At 38.8% G+C, this 18248-nt stretch overlaps 1 protein-coding gene across 10 annotated transcripts in view; it reads right to left on the bottom strand.

Annotated features, from left to right (window-relative positions):
* Positions 1-18248, bottom strand: part of cdc42bpaa (CDC42 binding protein kinase alpha (DMPK-like) a) — an 86628-nt gene that overhangs the window by 25291 nt on the left and 43089 nt on the right. For 4 of the 10 annotated variants that reach the window (XM_084394081.1, XM_084394083.1, XM_084394086.1 and 1 more), the window contains exons 6-17: positions 16311-16404; positions 11817-11858; positions 10467-10667; positions 9584-9835; positions 9374-9453; positions 8045-8205; positions 7832-7954; positions 7441-7574; positions 3600-3842; positions 3411-3521; positions 2297-2544; positions 1907-2012 (exon numbers count right to left, since the gene is read on the bottom strand). In XM_084394081.1, coding sequence (XP_084250207.1) covers positions 1907-2012; positions 2297-2544; positions 3411-3521; positions 3600-3842; positions 7441-7574; positions 7832-7954; positions 8045-8205; positions 9374-9453; positions 9584-9835; positions 10467-10667; positions 11817-11858; positions 16311-16404 — 1795 coding nt within the window. Of the gene's footprint in view, positions 1-1906; positions 2013-2296; positions 2548-3410; positions 3522-3599; positions 3843-7440; positions 7575-7831; positions 7955-8044; positions 8206-9373; positions 9454-9583; positions 9836-10466; positions 10668-11816; positions 11859-16310; positions 16405-18248 lie in introns of all 10 variants that reach the window. The other 6 variants (XM_084394079.1, XM_084394082.1, XM_084394084.1 and 3 more) reach the window with 3 other exon arrangements.

Genomic DNA, 18248 nt, shown 5'->3' with positions numbered 1-18248 from the left:
AAAAAATTGTTTGCACACCAACAGTTTAACTTGAATCTAAGGCATGTCTAAAATACTGTAAAACAATAAACATGACAAACACAGTCGAGAAGACTTAAAGGGTTAGTTCTGCCAAACATTAAAACCCTGTCATTAATTACTCACCCTCATGTCGCTCCAAACCTGTAAAACTTTCGTTCATCTTCAATACACAAATGAAGATATTTTTGATGAAATCTGAGAGCTTCTGTCCCTCCATTGACAGCTACACAACTACCACTTTGACGCTTTAAAAAGTTCATAAAGAGATCGCAAAACTAATCCATATGAATTGAAATTTCTGAAGAGACACAATCGCTTTATATGATGAATAGATTGAATTTAAGATTTTTTTCCTATATAAACACTGATCAGCAGACATAAACAGAACCGAACCTGCTTGACGCGCAAGAACAAACCTCACTGGTTCTTGATGAAGCTTAAACGTCCTGCGTAACACGAGAACGAACCTCATTGGTTCTCACATGGCAAGTAAACTTGCTTGAGCTTCCATTTACCATCACTGATGTGTGAGTTGATGAATGTTTTTGTGAATAAAAGCCTAAATTTAATCTGTTTATCATATAAAGTGTTCGAGTCTCTTAGAAAATTTGGACTAAACCACTCAATTCATATGGACAAAAGGTAGTTGAGTAATGGAGTCAATGGAGGGACAGAAGCTCTCAGATTTCATAAAAAATATCTTCATTTGTGTTCCGAAGATCAAAGAAAGTCTTACAGATTTGGAGCGACGTGAGGTTGAGTAATTAATGACAGAATTCTCATTTTGGGTGAATATGACAATGACAATATTCACCGCCCTCTAAAAACAACACCAACATGAATGGCACTGAGATAATTCAGTTGGTGTAATATTGTGAGATATAATTTAAGCCAATGTAAAAATGCTGTTTGCGATCGATTTTACTTCTATAATGTGACGTTTTTGTGAGAAAATGATTAGGTGTCAAGAAGACCTGATTGTATCGCACTTCTATTTGCACTTCTGGCTCTATCATCCTGAAGTCAATGGTTTCTTTGAATGGGTGTTGGGTTTAATGCCTGAAATGAGGTCTGTGGTTAACACAAGTTCAAGATGTTTTCACGTTTTATTCTACGACATAAAATACATCGGTAATGCCCTGCTCATGAGTTTTTAAGCTTTTATTTGTATTGAAAAGGTGGTTGCTTAAATGTGGCTAAATGGGACAGTCGGGAACATTAAACGACGTCACGTCGACCAGGAAAACCCATTTAGTTAGCTTTTACAGCATCGTTGTTAATACTCACACTCTTGCAAACTAATCTAACTCAAACTTTCCAAGTTGTAGATCCGAAATAAAGATTGGTGGTGACGTTAAAGTCATGTGATCGTGGTGTAGTTTGTTTATAGCCTAGCTTTAGCTTTTTACTTCTGCCGATTGTTTTAGGCTTAACATTTCATAAAAGTAGTGTTAATTTGTGCTAATTATCTTGATGAACAACACATGTAAAATCATAAACTTTTGTTGGTCACAGAGCTTATTTTCTGCAATAATCCAAAAGCCAATGGAAACAACGTATTGTCTTTTCGTCAAGGGAATCAGGGCGATGCTAACTTCCAGGAAGGCAAAAAAATAAAAAATATATCCCTGCAGCACTCAATATGACTTTCCTAAAACTGGATATTGGTTAATATTATGCAATTGCACCCGGTGCCAAAGGGACATCAATGGAAAAGCAAAGTCATTTCAGAGTTAAGAGCAAGTTATTTCATTTTTAAGAACGATTATAAAAACATTTGTTCTTTGAAATAACCTGCATCAGTGCATTAAGTAAATAGGCTGAACTCCCATTTCATGTTGACACTCAGTTATCGTGACAGCCCTAGGAGTGTGTGAATGTTCACCTTGTCAAGTTCACTGGAAAGTTTCTTGTTCTCCTCTGACAGCAGCACTCGCTCTCTCTCGTACTTCTGTTTGTACTCGGTCTCAAACTCCTCTCGTTCGCTCTGACTGTGAGGGTGAAATGATTTATTGAGCATCAGGGTTACTCAGCATCCAACACAAACTGCCAACATACTAACAAAAGCCAAACTCCATAGCTTATTTTAAAGAGGTCATGATCTACACTATATTTCATTTTTTTTCCTTAAAGACCACTTACAATGTTCGTCAAGGTTCCTTGCACCACAAATTTTTGTAATTTAGTTTTACAGTCACCATTTTCCACCCTCTCTGGCCCTTAGACTTATCAAGTAGAATAATACATTGAATAATACATGTAGTAAGATCAGTACCCCTCTCTGCGGGTCTTCTCAAGCTTGTCTTTGAGCATCATGATCTCTTTCTTCAAGGTGAGCTGCTGTCCCTCTGCTTCCCGCAGCTCCTTCTTCAGGTTCTTCAGTTCGTTGCCATGTTGTAGTTCCCTGCGTGACAGCTCTTCCTCATAAAACAGACTCTTCTTCTCCAGGTCTGCTCGTAATTTACTGAGCTCCTGGTGCTGCTCAGAGGACCCAACGCTTGGAGAACGGCCCACCTGCTTCTGCTGCTTCACGACACAGGGAAAAAAGGGAGATTATCAGAAACATGTATGCAGATCATTTTAAGATAGATTAAATGAATAAATGTGACAAATTAATGTTTTGTGATGTATATGCATAAAAACCTTCTCACAACATAAAATAATTTACTAATGGAATCATTCATAAATTATAATAAAAATTAAGATAAAATAATTAATAAAACAATTTATTAAATAATTAAATAATTGATTTGAAGACAATAATGTATTCAAATTAATGAAAAAATACGAATTAAAAAATTTGTTATAACAAGTAATTAACAAAACACTATATTAATTTTCTTTTTAATTAATTAATTAATATTTTGCACACTTTCCAACCGACTTGATATTTTTACTAATAATCAATTTAATTATTTATTTAGGATTTAAGTTTAAATTTCACACAAAAAAAAGCAACATTTTGAGCAAAAAGCTGAGAATAACTCATCCTGATCGGATCAAAAGGACGTTTCTGTGATCAAAACACAGATGGAGTAGATCGAGTCCATCAACACCCCCTAAGGTTGCACATATACCTCATCCTGGGGTGACATTTCATTCTGTAATATTAGGCAGTTTTGATTTATATGCTGTTTAATGTTGATGATCGCATCATTTTACACATGCATCTGCTAACATATGATATCGCTTGTTTCTGCTTCTTCTTCACATGTCTTTTGATTTCCGTCAATGGCAGGGAAAGAGTTAATAAAAGCAAGCCAACAGACATCCCACAGCACTCTTAATTTTCCATGCTTGTCGCATTGTGCATAAAACCCCCTTTAACAGTGGCAAAATCACTGTAACATCTTTATTGTCAGAAAAAAGGTGTGTTTGTGTGCACACACCTTCATTCCATCCAGCTCTTCTTCCAGTTGTCTACTGTACTGCTCACTGCGTTCCCTCAACTTCTTCTCTTTCTGAACTTCAGCAGACCACTCTTCAGTCTGGGCCTCCATCTACACACACAGACACAGAGTTTACACATGTAAAAAAAAAAAAGACTCCTCTGATCAGCCCTTCTCCTCCACACTAACCTCTTTCTTGGCCCGCTCAGCTTTGCGCACATCCAGCCTTAGCGCTTCCACCTTCTGATTGAGGGAATCCATCTCCTCCTCTTTGTCCCGAAGCTGTCGGGAGAGTCGTTGTTTCTGTGACCGCAGCTCTGTCACCCTCTCACTCAACTCGGCAAACTCCTGCATGGCCATTTTCCTCTGGCTGTCTGCCTCTTTCAGCTCCTTCCCCTGAGCTTTCAGCTTCTCTGAGGAGTCCTGCAGGCCCTATAGCCAAACAGTAAACAAAGTTGTACAAAAGATGAATTAATTAATAACTATTAATAATTGTATTAATTATACACTATAATTAGGGATTATAATGATGCTGTGATACTGTGCTTGTGTACTCGTACTCTTTAATATGCTCCGATACCAACAACCAATACTACGCAGCGTGTTCAGTCCGTACTGCTTGTGACAAAGAAAAACCGACAATAGAGCAAACAGAGAGCAGAATGGAGATATCTGAGATGTATTGAATTAATGGCATGTTAAACAAATTAAATATTTACACCTACAGTGAGGAAAATAAGTATTTGAACACCCTGCTATTTTGCAAGTTCTCCCACTTGGAAATCATGGAGGGGTCTGAAATTGTCATCGTAGGTGCATGTCCACTGTGAGAGACATAATCTAAAAAAAAAAATCCAGAAATCACAATATATGATTTTTTAACTATTTATTTGTATGATACAGCTGCAAATAAGTATTTGAACACCTGTCTATCAGCTAGAATTCTGACCCTCAAAGACCTGTTAGTCTGCCTTTAAAATGTCCACCTCCACTCCATTTATTATCCTAAATTAGATGCACCTGTTTGAGGTCGTTAGCTGCATAAAGACACCTGTCCACCCCATACAATCAGTAAGAATCCAACTACTAACATGGCCAAGACCAAAGAGCTGTCCAAAGACACTAGAGACAAAATTGTACACCTCCACAAGGCTGGAAAGGGCTACGGGGAAATTGCCAAGCAGCTTGGTGAAAAAAGGTCCACTGTTGGAGCAATCATTAGAAAATGGAAGAAGCTAAACATGACTGTCAATCTCCCTCGGACTGGGGCTCCATGCAAGATCTCACCTCGTGGGGTCTCAATGATCCTAAGAAAGGTGAGAAATCAGCCCAGAACTACACGGGAGGAGCTGGTCAATGACCTGAAAAGAGCTGGGACCACCGTTTCCAAGGTTACTGTTGGTAATACACTAACGACGTCATGGTTTGAAATCATGCATGGCACGGAAGGTTCCCCTGCTTAAACCAGCACATGTCAAGGCCCGTCTTAAGTTTGCCAATGACCATTTGGATGATCCAGAGGAGTCATGGGAGAAAGTCATGTGGTCAGATGAGACCAAAATAGAACTTTTTGGTCATAATTCCACTAAACGTGTTTGGAGGAAGAAGAATGATGAGTACCATCCCAAGAACACCATCCCTACTGTGAAGCATGAGGGTGGTAGCATCATGCTTTGGGGGTGTTTTTCTGCACATGGGACAGGGCGACTGCACTGTATTAAGGAGAGGATGACCGGGGCCATGTATTGCGAGATTTTGGGGAACAACCTCCTTCCCTCAGTTAGAGCATTGAAGATGGGTCGAGGCTGGGTCTTCCAACATGACAATGACCCGAAACACACAGCCAGGAGAACCAAGGAGTGGCTCTGTAAGAAGCATATCAAGGTTCTGGCGTGGCCTAGCCAGTCTCCAGACCTAAACCCAATAGAGAATCTTTGGAGGGAGCTCAAACTCTGTGTTTCTCAGCGACAGCCCAGAAACCTGAGTGATCTAGAGAAGATCTGTGTGGAGGAGTGGGCCAAAATCCCTCCTGCAGTGTGTGCAAACCTGGTGAAAAACTACAGGAAACGTTTGACCTCTGTAATTGCAAACAAAGGCTACTGTACCAAATATTAACATTGATTTTCTCAGGTGTTCAAATACTTATTTGCAGCTGTATCATACAAATAAATAGTTAAAAAATCATACATTGTGATTTCTGGATTTTTTTTGATTATGTCTCTCACAGTGGACATTCACCTACGATGACAATTTCAGACCCCTCCATGATTTCTAAGTGGGAGAACTTGCAAAATAGCAGGGTGTTCAAATACTTATTTTCCTCACTGTATATAGCTGCCGTGCGTGAGCTGATAAACGAAACGCGCAGTGGATTGAGCGTGCAGCAGTTCAGTCTTGCGAGCTTGTCGATCGCACATCCCTTTTTCACAGACATCACTGGAAAGTTTGTAGTTTGGTCAGATATGGCAATAGCAAAGAAGGTAAAATGAAGCACATATTACTAACGTTAACTGATGATAAAAGGAGAGAGCACACTCTTGATTGCTCGATCAGCACACACACGAGTCAATTTCGATTAAAATTAACTAGTATATGAAAGTAAAAACTTGAACTGTTACATGATTTATTTATAACAAGTGGTTCCCTACATTATTACAAGACATTTACAGGACAAAAAGTTTCCTGTGCACAAACATCCGAAGCGTGCGCCAAGAAAGCCGCGTCTCAGACAGCGATTGAATACGCCACTGAATTCTCTTTCACATCTTCTTGCGTTGAACTGACGAATTCACACAAAATTATGTAAAAACACCCGTCTTTGCGAGTATCCTAGTAAACATAGTTGGTTATGTCTTAAGTGAACAGTTGAGAAATAAAACTCATGTGTACCAGTATATTGGATCCGTGCATTTGGTCTTAAAGGGACAGCAGCTTAATAAACCGCCTGCAGTGTTTTTAAAATTAATCAAACAACAAAGGACAAAGAAGTCTTTGTGACTTTTGTAACATTAATAAAGATTAATCTATATTTAATTTATACAGTGAAGACTATGCAGTGTTATTTTACATTTGATTACTTTATTCAAATTCTATACCTGAAAACTACTGTTAGAACTACCTGAAAAGCAGCTGTTTTTTGTTTATTGCATTTATTTGTACTATCTGTAATTGGATTATTTGTTCTTATTTTATTACTGACTGTTTCCTTGTTTTGGAATGTTTTAAATGTACAATAATTAGGCTAGTAGTTTTTGCTGTAGTATCAAAATTGTAATATTTCACTGGTATCTAAACATTTGAACCAGTGACCCAACCATACCAGTAAAAAAATTTAATAAAATAAAAATCCTTAGCACTGAGCCCTGCAGAAGCAGCTCTACATATGTGCTGGGCTATTAAATGAAAGATAAAATATGATAGAGCAATAGAATGAACAGTGAAAGTAACAGAGGCTTTACAAGTAACAATACATTTTAACAGGCACAATTAAGCAAGAAAATAGCTGAAGGAAATATATATTTGCTAAACAAATTAAATCAATGAATATGATTCATATTCTTTTGGATACCCTACCTAATATATTTAAAAAATTATAAATGCAAGGTATTAGTATCGGCGAGTGCCAAAAATGAAAGTATTGGTATTGGCCTCGTTCTGGAAAAAGTGGTATCAGTGCATTCCTAATTATAATAATAAAACAATCTATTACAACTAATGAAAATAAAGATTAAATAATTAATATTCATGTATTATTATTATTTTACACACTTTCATATCAACTTGTTTATTAATATAAAACTTATTTATTGAACATTTGAGTCATTTATTAAATATTGCAGTGGTTGCCTATTTATAAAAGTTCAACAAAAGTTGAGGTGAATTTTGTCATCTTCTAAATTATTCTAATCAGTGAAAATTAAACAGATGCATACAGCATAACATAATACATCATTATCCCTCTCAAGAGATATTATGCAGCGCTTTCGAAGAAATCTGTAGTGAGAGACATTGCTTGTGTGAAGCTGTGTACCTTCTGCAGGTCATCTCTTTCCTGCTTCATGCCCTTGAGCTGTTTCTCTAGAGATCGGATCTGTTTGGAGGAGTCTTCCAGATCCCTGCGGGCAGAACTGGCCTGTTCTAACTTCTGCTCCACCTGTCCTGTATCTGAAAGGGGGAGGAGAGAGACAAGAATACATGGAAGGGGCACAAACAACAATGTGAGACATTAAAAACATTGTGTATTTATGAGAATCAGTTGAGACACAACTGTAAATGTCATGTGCAAAACAAACATGCATTTTTTTGGTATGGGAAAAAGCATCAATTTATGTTGATCAAACCTGTTAGTAAACCCTCTATAAACATAAAAAGTTTAGTCACATCAAGCAAAATTTGTGTGATTCATGTTTATATGAGATTACCTGCGATCTGTTTCCTTAGCATTTCTATCTCCTCCTTCAGTCCACGGATCTCAAACTCTTTGTTGGAGGAAACGGGCCCGTCCCCGCTGGAGTACTGCAGAGCCTGAACTGCTTTTGTGGACTCTGAGGACCAGAAGACATCACGACTGTCAGCCAGAAAGACTAACAACTCTGGGATAATTTCACCAGAAAATAGGACATGAGTGCAGACACCTTGTAGTTTGCGACTGAGCTCCAGTTTTTCCTGCTCCAGACGGCGGATCCTCCGTTCATACGCCTCAGTAGCCAGACTGTCCTCCAGGCCTCGCTGCACGCCCACGTCCATCTGCGTAGGTGCCACAGACTCCCGCAGGCAACCGCGGTCAGACAGCGTACTGTAGGGGAAAACAGGGTCAGGGGTCAAATGATCACACTAGAGCAGGGGTTCTCAAACTCTGGCCCTCAAGGTTCGCTTTCCTGCAGATGTTAGATACAACCCTAATCAAACACAACTGAACAAGCTAATCGAGGTCTTCAGGGTTACTAGAAAGATATAGGCAGCATTAGAGATCTGCTACCCGACCCGGGTTTAATGAGTAGCCTCGGGGTCATGTTTGTAACTTAGAAAAACTATATAGGCTATACATATCTACAGTTTGCGTGCCGTGTGCTCGGCTGCTTGCTGTGTTGTGATCGTAATTATATGAGCACGCGAGTAGCAAGTAACCTACGTGTGCAGTTTCAGCACCGTCGTCCTCTGATTGCGGGTGTTGTTACCGAAATAGTATATAAATCATTTTTATTTGATCATATATCATTTTACAAAACTGTTTAGCGCATGTTCTCCCACGCGCGCTATTTCAGTCACAACACCGCAATCAAAGGACGGCGCTGAAACCATCAACTGTCGATGCTGTTCTCTTCCTTCGTAACTCGTACTGAGAAGGATGTATTAGTGTAAACAGTTGTGCAACTGCGCAAACTTCGTTTTGAAGTTTAATTTTTGAGTTCCAGGGGAATCTGTGACTGTTTCTCCTATTTGACCACATCAAAGTTTCGTAAGTAAGTCTGTGCTTTTTCTCTTTTTTTTCTTGTGTGCTGACTGATGAGGGGGCCGCTGTGCCTTGGTGAAACGGTGTTTGTACATCTAGCCTATTTTTTCAATTATCATTGCAAACAATCATAAAATACAGCATATTGCAAAAAAAAAAAAAAAAGGTATTTACTGGGAGAAACGGACCTCGGGTTCGGGTCAGGCTCTGGCTTAAAATATAACTGTAATGGTCGGGTCGGGTCGGGTTAAATGATTTCGGGTACGGGCCGGGTTCGGGCTTAAGTTTAAAGCCTGTGCAGACCTCTAGGCAGCATGAGTTTGATCATGGTCTGAGTTAAACTGTGTAGGAAAGTGGACCTCGAGGGCCAGAGTTGAGAACTCCTGCACTAGAGACTTATACGAGTCAAGATGTCATCAATTTTAGGGCTGATTTTTGTTTTAAACAGGACGGATTTGAACCTGCATCTCCACCATGATCAGCTCAGATGAGTTTTACAGTGATATCTTACCAGTTGCTGGTGTAGGTGAAACCTACAAATGGGAGATGGTGTCCTGAGAAGGCGGTGTGGGAAGGAGGTGGCATTGTCTCCTAAACAGAGCAGAGATCATAAGCTGTAGCATCTCTAAAATATCTGGGTTGGTAACCCAAAGGTAGTGGGTTCAAACCCAACAATGTGTGATCTTCATTAAGGTAGGCTAAAAACAAAAGTGCAATATACTGCTGTATTCTTGAGGCAGTCGTCATCCACGTCAAAGTTTGATGTGTCAGATGGGCTGCTGACTTCAGGGATGTAGGGGGCGTCACAGTTGCGGATGTTCTGCCAGTCAATGCCGGAAAAGAAGGGGTGCTGTTTGAAGTCCACAATGCCGTTCTGACCTAGCCTGTGCTCTCTGCAGCAGATGAGTCTGCGGATCAGGTCTTTGGCATTTTCCGAAACTTCCGTCACATGGGCAGGGAACTGGAACCGCTCCTGCGGGAAAAGGGGTATGAAAAGAAAACCACTTAATAAAGACACAATATTGGAGACACAATTGCTGTTGCTTTTATAAAAGTGTTCTGCATAACAGGACCTATTATGCCCTTTTACAGGCTTGATTTAGTTTTTGGGGTCTACAAGAATAAGTTTTCATGCTTGAATGTTTGATGATTGGTCAACCGCTTCCAGCGTGTGTCAGAAACATCACGCCCTTTATCATAACTGCAAGTTTCAACACACCACCAAGCCTCGTCCCTTTTTTTGTGTATACCTTGGGGCGGGAATTATTTAAATGAGGAATATAGTGATGTGTTTGTTCCTGGAAGAAAACCCAAGACTACAATGGAGGCGTTTCAGGGAGTTCAGAAACAATGCTTCCTGATATTGAGAATAACTCCCTTTGGAGTAACTTTGTGCTTTGTAACTTTGCAGACCTTTTTTCATGCTCAAACAGCAACATTACACACTAAAGAAAGCTGGAAATGTAAAAAATCTTTATAGATCCTCTTTGAATGTGTTCTTAAAAGCTCTGTGTTATGCCTAAAAAGCATTAAGCATTGTAAAATCACTTCAGTGCATGGCCTTTCATGGATTGTTTTAAAATAACATTGCTATGAGTCTATACCTTGTGGTTCATAATCTTGCCATACGTTTCCACCAGGGACTCTGCATAGAAAGGAGTTTCCCCATACAGCATCTCGTACATGCAGACGCCCAGTGACCACCAGTCACATTCGGGGCCATATTTCCCTTTCCCGTCCTCCATAGCTTGCAGGATCTCAGGAGAGATGTAGTCTGGAGTGCCCACAGCCACAGAGGACTGCACCTGTGATGACAGAAAATGAGTTTAAGAGCATGCTGGAAAGTTCAACAGGAGAAAAGGCTGCATATTGCACTCAAAACTGGAACACATATTCTCAATTTAATAAGCTTAATTGGACTGGTTTAATTTACACTTGCAGCATATATCGATTCTGCTTTGGAAACAAAGTCGAGTTTACAGGGAACTGGTTGACAGCCATACAGAATTTTCTGCTTTGTTGTCTTAGTCAAGTCTGTACTAAACTGTACTAGTCATTTACTGCTATTTAGTCAAGGGTTTTGCTACCTTTTAATAGTCTGTCTAGTGGTTTCTAAACTTTAACATATTTTGGATCAAAAAGACACTTTATATTATATGAAATGCATCCTGGTGTCAATTCAGGACACAATGTCAGGTCTCTACCTGCAGGGCTGTGATGCCTGGTAAAGAGGGTTTTTTTTAAACAATGCAATGATTTTGCATGAATGCAATTATTTGCATGAATCTTACAAAACCTGTCAAGAACATGCCTTTTCTTTTTCATTTTCTTTTTTGTCGTTAAGTATAGCCAGTCTTTTTGACAGGTATCATGAGATTCATCTATTTACTGTGATGTTTGTTATTACGACAGCAGGAAAATTCAGGACCTGGCATGTTGAGAACAGAAACAGAGAGGGGTTCAGTGTCTGTCTGAGCAGATCACATCACAACACATCCTGTCAGGGAACGAGGCTGAAAGGCAAACTGATCCCTGAAAATGCGTCTTTATTGGCACAACACTCATCATTATAAAATGCAAATGAATAACTCAAGCCATTTCATTGGTTGCAGCCAGCAGAGGTGGGCGTGGCCTAGGGGAACATGTCGCTCAAAGTATTCAGATACACAAAGACCTCTCAGAGCACAAACCACATTGAGAGAGGAAAAAAAGAGATAGAGATATCACTAATGAACAAGGGGGATGATTGGAGTTTCCTGGCCTGGGTTTAAGTGGGCTGAGCAGCCGGAAACCGCCTGTAATGCAGCCTGTGGCAGATGTGTGCAGCTGGAAGAATTCGTGGAAGTGAGGCAGTAAATTAGCTGCTCTCGCTGGCAGTGACACACACTTGAAAACACACGGACATGTGAAGAGAGTTAGGCACACACGTGCGAACACGCAGAGACCACACTCACGCTGCTCTTGTCAGAAGTCGGGGGGATATCCAGCCGAGCTGTCTGCGACGTGCCAGAAAACAGCAGCACATATCAGATCATGTGAAATACTCACCCCTTCTTCAAAGACAACTCTGAAATACAACTCTGATCAGAAACTGCCTTTCAAACCGAGGGTGTCCTCTGGGTCTCCCATTATTTTATATTAAAACAGTGTGCTTACATGATTGAGCTGGAGCCCAATTTCTTCAACAGAATTGTTTTTTTGTTAAGCACAACTCTCAATTTATTGTCCAAGCCCTTCTCATCAGAAAACTAGATGAAAGAGCGTGTGTCAGATGACATAAAACTCTTTGTAGCATTTTCTTTAAGGCTGGAATACACTAAAACTTTTGCTTTAGATGAGTTGCCGAAAGTCTTTTCGCCAGTCGGAGTTGACAGATTTCACAGAAAAATCACACAGTGTGTGATGGACGCAGACTCTGATTTTTAGCATCAGAATATGATTCCATCCTGGCGGAGGATATAGAAACATGTTTGATATTTTGAGTAGGGCTGTGTATTGGCAAGAATCTGGCGATACGATACGTATCACGATACATGGGTCACGATTCAATATATTGCAATATATTTCGATACTGTGCATAAGGCGATATATTGGGATTTTTTTAAAGTAGGACTATAATTTTAGAAAAAATAATATTTAAAAAAAGACATTATGTGCATAAAAGTCAAAGAAGTTTACTTTAGGTTAACAATTCAGTTCACAGAAAATCAGACTGCCAGTTTGGTATTGTGGTTCACAGGTTCTTAGTGAACAAATTTTTATATTTCTCAAGTAGGCCATAATAAATGAAAATACATAGCCCCTGTCACAGTACAAAACAACAACGTGAACTGGACGAAAATGAATGAAAGTGAACAAAATGAATGTGTCATATAGGCCTATTGAAATCAAGTTTTTATGTGATAAAAGATTTTAAAAGAACTGGACGCGCGAATGAGGCAAATTAACGTCTGCCGCGCTAAACGCCTCATTCGCGCCACAGGACCTCCAGACGCGCGTAAACGCGTCTTTGCATTAACTTAACATTGAAATCACTCGCGCCAGACACTCTATTCGCGTTTGGTGTGAACGCAGTTGCAACTTCACGGTGCGTGTCCACTACAGCGGCAAAACTCCGCTCGGTGCCGCTGGCAACGCTGTAACGTCTCCGCTTTGGGGTGTGTCTGTTACGAGTGTGTTTGTTTTTTTCAACACACGGACAGTATAATCATCATGCACGCGATTACATTTAGAAATAGACAAGCTTTGTTTCCAAATGCACCAAGCAAAGATCCTTTCAATTTTATAAACCCAGCCAATATAATAACAATAAACACATCCAGAATAAAATCTTTAACATATATAAACAACTGCAAGCGTCTAATTTGTAAACAAAATGATTTACGCACTAAATCCATCATAAACTGCCGAACGCGTTTTTCGCTTGATATTTGCATAAAGTCGAGAACTGCCCAACCTTTTGACGCTCTCAGTCGCTCTCAACGCTTTCTCCGGTCCGCTGTCAATCCCAAAATGCACTGCTGAGCGTGAAGCTCGACTTCCATGGAATGAATTGAAAACGCTTGCTCCGCTCGCTCCGTGCCAGTGGACACGCACCGTTCGGCGAGCCTTTTAAACAACATAAACGTGGACCACCGTCTTAACATGAATATTTTTGGCCGTAAAAAAAAAAAAAAAAATCGATATTGCGTTTTTGAAAATCGATACAGTATTGCAAAATAAAATATCGCGATACTCATGTGTATCGATTTTTTCTTACACCCCTAATTTTGAGCCCATTTTAGAAAACATATTGTAACGTATGATGCATCGCTACTGAAACCGAAGTGGTCCTGATTCTGATTTCTTTATCTGATTCACACAGATTAAAAAAATGATTGCGCCAATCACCTCTAACTTCCATTATAATCAATAGTGTCCATACTGGCCGCGTCTACCCACGCAAGACTGCATTCAAATGCGCTTGGCTCGTTTTTTTTTAGGTGACTTAGCGCATAGAGTCACTACAAATACTACTGCAGTCATCCCTGCACATCCATGTTTGTTTGCCACGGGTCTTTTAGCAATGAGCCACATGTTTCTGTTTAAGTTTGTTGTGTTCGGAATGATTTAAAAGTCTGGAAGTGTATGACCCTCAGCCGGCAAGTGTATAATGCCCAGTTTTTCTCTGTAACCACTGACAAAGTAGGCAAGTGAACAATGCCTAGTTTATTTTTTTTTTTTTTTATCTGTTCGGATTTAAAAAATCGTGTAGTGTATTCCAGCCTTCAGCTGTGTAGTAATAATCTACATGTACTGAAACTGACTTTATTTTTAAGAACCTTAAATGCCGATACACTTGCACTACCATTCAAAAGTTTGGGGTCGTAAGATTAAAAAAACTAAAACAAATTAATCTCTCTTGCTCACCGAGGCTGTATTTATTTGATCAAAAATACAGTAAAACATAAATATTGTGGAAATATTATTACAATTTAAAATAACTTGTTTTCTATTTTAAAATATTTTAAAATGTAATTGATTCCTGTAATGGCAAAGTTGAATTACTCCAGTCTTCAGTGTCACATGATCCTTCAGAAATAACTCTAATATGCTAATCTGATGCTCAAGAAACATTTATTCTTGAATATAATAGAAAGAACATAATTTATTTTAAATAGATTTGCTGACTAAAATTAGTCATTTCTTTAAAATAAAAAAAACACTGCCCCTAAACTTTTAAACAGTAGTGTAGCTGAGGCAAAACATTGTTAGGATAGGAAGTGAACTAAAATATGGGAAAACCAACCCAAAACTGATCCCAAAAAATAGCTACACACTTACATCACACTTAAAAAAAAATCCTCAACGTCACTGCATAAGATAGACTTGAGTCCAAAAGTATTTTCTCGTTCACTTTCTCCCTAGTGATTTAAAAATATATATCTTCAGTAATAGATTATGTAATTCGCAATGCCTCAGGAGAATTTTTAAGTCCCATGAGGCATATGCTGTAAGTGACATTTTATTAGGATGTTTTCTTGGAATCAAAGCCATTACTAGTGTTGGTAGCACCAGTTGAGCTAGAGAAACACTGATGAGAGCTTAAATAAAGCTTTGCATTAAAACAAATATGTCTTGTTTTTGCATTTACACATTCCTGTTGTGAGGCTTTCAAGTTGTAGGATCTGTCTGACTCATTCAGGGTTTCTGCAGGCTTCAGTAAGTCAAATTTAAGACCTTTTAAAGACATTTTAAGACCATAAAGATTGAAATTTAAGACCTACACGACGCATTATCCAAGTTAGATAGATAGTTACCTCGGGATCATTAGAGTATCTATCTATCTATCTATCTATCTAGGATTATCTGATGTGTGTGTGTGAGAGAGAGAGGGAGAGGTAGATATTTTTTTAATAGAAAATTTAACTTTTGCATCTTATACTGTAAAAACACAATTATTGTTGATTTTAGTTGATCATAGTTGATCATAACTAGAGAGGAAATGATGAGATGATTAAAGTGACCAAAATGATCACGGTTATCACAGAATCCTGTTGAAAAAGTACTAATACTACAGAATGAAGTCAATTCAACAAGTTTTATGTCGAAAAACAGCAAATAACAAATTGATTAGCATCAATATGCACTTTTTGTTTATGTAAACATTAAAATAGCATTAAAAATGATGGCCAGATTTTAAAAGAGTGTCTTGCAACATGTTATCTACTAACATGTACAAGTTCAAATAAAGTTTTGACAAAAAAGGTTTTATTCAAAGATAAACCTCATATTTCAGCCTTTAAATCATTTTTTATAAAAAAATATATATTTACACATTAGCTTATATTTATTAGTAGTGTTTGGGTGCACCCCCATCCTTCATGTTGACTGAGCTTTCAATGTTGTTATGGAAAGGGGTGATTGGTTGGTTCCTGTCACATGACCTGCGGTGCGTTTGCGGCATTCTGAAAAGTTTAGATTTTTTTCATCTCGTTGCGCCTGGTAAAAAAATTTGCGCGTCGCTTCAATTATGAGCGCGCTTGCCACGCACCTACATTTGAACAAACTTGAGCGCGCAAAAGACGCGATATGTGAACGGCCTCTGGCGAGATAGCTCATATCAAGCCACGAGCTATTGGTAGCACGCGAGCGACGTGTTGGAGACCCCTGCTCTTGGGCTCCACTTTGTAGGCTACAACTCGATACTTTTTTGCTACTTTGTAATAATTTTCTGCGGCCAGCGTTTCTGGAAATGAACGAGGGTAAAGACTTTTTTAGACCTGACTAAATTCAATTTAAGACCTAGGATGAAAATCTGTCCGTTTTTAAGACTTTTTAAGGCCTTAAATTTAAAGTTCAGAATTATAGACTTTTTAAGACTCTGCGGAAACCCTGTCATTACAGTGTAGATTAAAACCTGCATATATCTGCATATCCACTGATATTCAAACAGCTAACATACATACCGTTCCATCCTCCCTGAGTTTAAGACAGGAGCCGAAATCTGCAAGCCGAATGTGTCCATTCACATCCATGAGAATGTTATCTGGCTTGATGTCTCTGTCAGAGAGAAAACAGAATGACACATTAATACAAAATCAATAAAAGATTTGAGATGTTATATGGCTGAGCCATGTTCAAAGCTGTCATGGTTGAGGATTCAAATCCCAGGGAACACACACACTAACCACATTTACTCTTTGAATACACAGCAAGTTGTTTCGGATACGAGTGCATGCAAAAATACATTAAAGTAAATGTAAATATTGCTGTTATTATTGTATTTGGTGTACATGTAGCAAAAATATTTTTGAGGCATGCTACGGCTTAGAGCCATCGAGGACTTTAGAGAGCTTCTTAATGAGACGGAGCAGTAATTCACAGTGGGCTTCACAGTGGGGACTTGTGTCCGCCCCGTAAATCACCTCTATCCCTGAGAGAGCCACAGAGGAAACGGCTCTGTGACACAGAAAGCCTCCATCCACTCCACATAACACAAGCTCTTATAAGAGGAAGTCAAAACAAACAGAGGTCAGAGATTTGAACCTGTCATTTGCAGGGCAGGATTAGTCTTAATAGCGTATGAGAGGTGTTCTCTGCCCCGTCTGTGACCTGCCCATGGGGCAACCGGCACTAGAAGCATAAACAAACAGGCATCAAAGTGTCGCAAGTTCATGTCTCCATTACAGCTTATATGAACCTATGTGTGAGAGAACACGCTCGAGGCGAGAGCGAAACACACACTGTTCTTATTCTTCTTCACGCTCACGCTCTTGTTCGCCCCTCGTAAATTTGATCCAGGAGGGTTGACGTGGAGCAGTAATAAAGACGGAGTGAATGTTAGCATGTGCCTTGTATAGACATGAATTACTACAACACTCGTGAGGTGAGTTTCCTTCAATATCTCACCCAAACGGCCCTGAATCCTGTAACAATGTTCAATGGGCAGTCGTTGTTTTTTTGTTAAATAACCATAGTAAAAAGCCCTATTGAGATGTATAATGAAAACACAGTTGTGCTAAGAGCTGATGGAAACTTGATACTGAGGTATATCATATTCTACAATTTTTGCAGCATTTTTATATTCCTGAAATTTAAGAAATGAGTCTGTGCAAACTGAATATAAACTGCTACTGAAATAGAAACCAAGCAATCAACAAAACCTCCTGTCGCTTGTGGCGGTCTGTCTACTGGTTACGAGAAAAACTCGTAACTAAAAATAATATTAGTAAATGCTTCACCCTAAACATAATTGAAACATACATAATTTACATTTTCCATCATCTTTTAGACATTTGGAAATTACCTACAACATCCTACATTACCATTTCAAAAGTTTGGGGTCAATAAAGAAATTAACACTTTTACACTCCAATATTACTTTTTTACTGTATTTCGTATCAAATAAATAGAACCTCGCTGAGCATTAGAGACTTGCAAAAAAAAATATTTTTTAAATCTTACTGACCCCAAACTTTTAAACAGTAGAGTACATTATGATCTTTTTGCATGCAAAAGAGATTTGAGAGCTAAATATCAAATGCTTCCTTGCACAAAGACTTTGTTTAAAGTGAATGAAAGTCCTGATCATGCTTTTTTTGTATGTAAAAAGCAGCATGAAAAATCATGTCATATGGGTTTGGGATTTTTTTGGGGGGTGAACTATTGCCTTAATGTGCTCATGGTTGTGACATCATAGCCATGACAATATCTGAATGTCTCATTTTTGCAGTTTAGTTTCAATAAATGTTCAGTGCAGACCGGGGTTGTGAACTATAGAGGATTTCACATAAAAAAATAAAAAAAGTTTTTCATGGAATGTCCCCTTCAAAACACTCCTGCTGCGACTCCATTTGAGAGCTAAGGAATGAAAACAAAGAGTACTTTCGCGGTCTACTACAATT

The sequence above is a fragment of the Rutilus rutilus genome (assembly GCF_951802725.1).
Source record: "Rutilus rutilus genome assembly, chromosome: 21".
Lineage (NCBI taxonomy): Eukaryota > Metazoa > Chordata > Actinopteri > Cypriniformes > Leuciscidae > Rutilus > Rutilus rutilus.
Note: the sequence above shows the minus strand (reverse complement) of the source record. Positions and strands in the feature narration are given on the sequence as shown.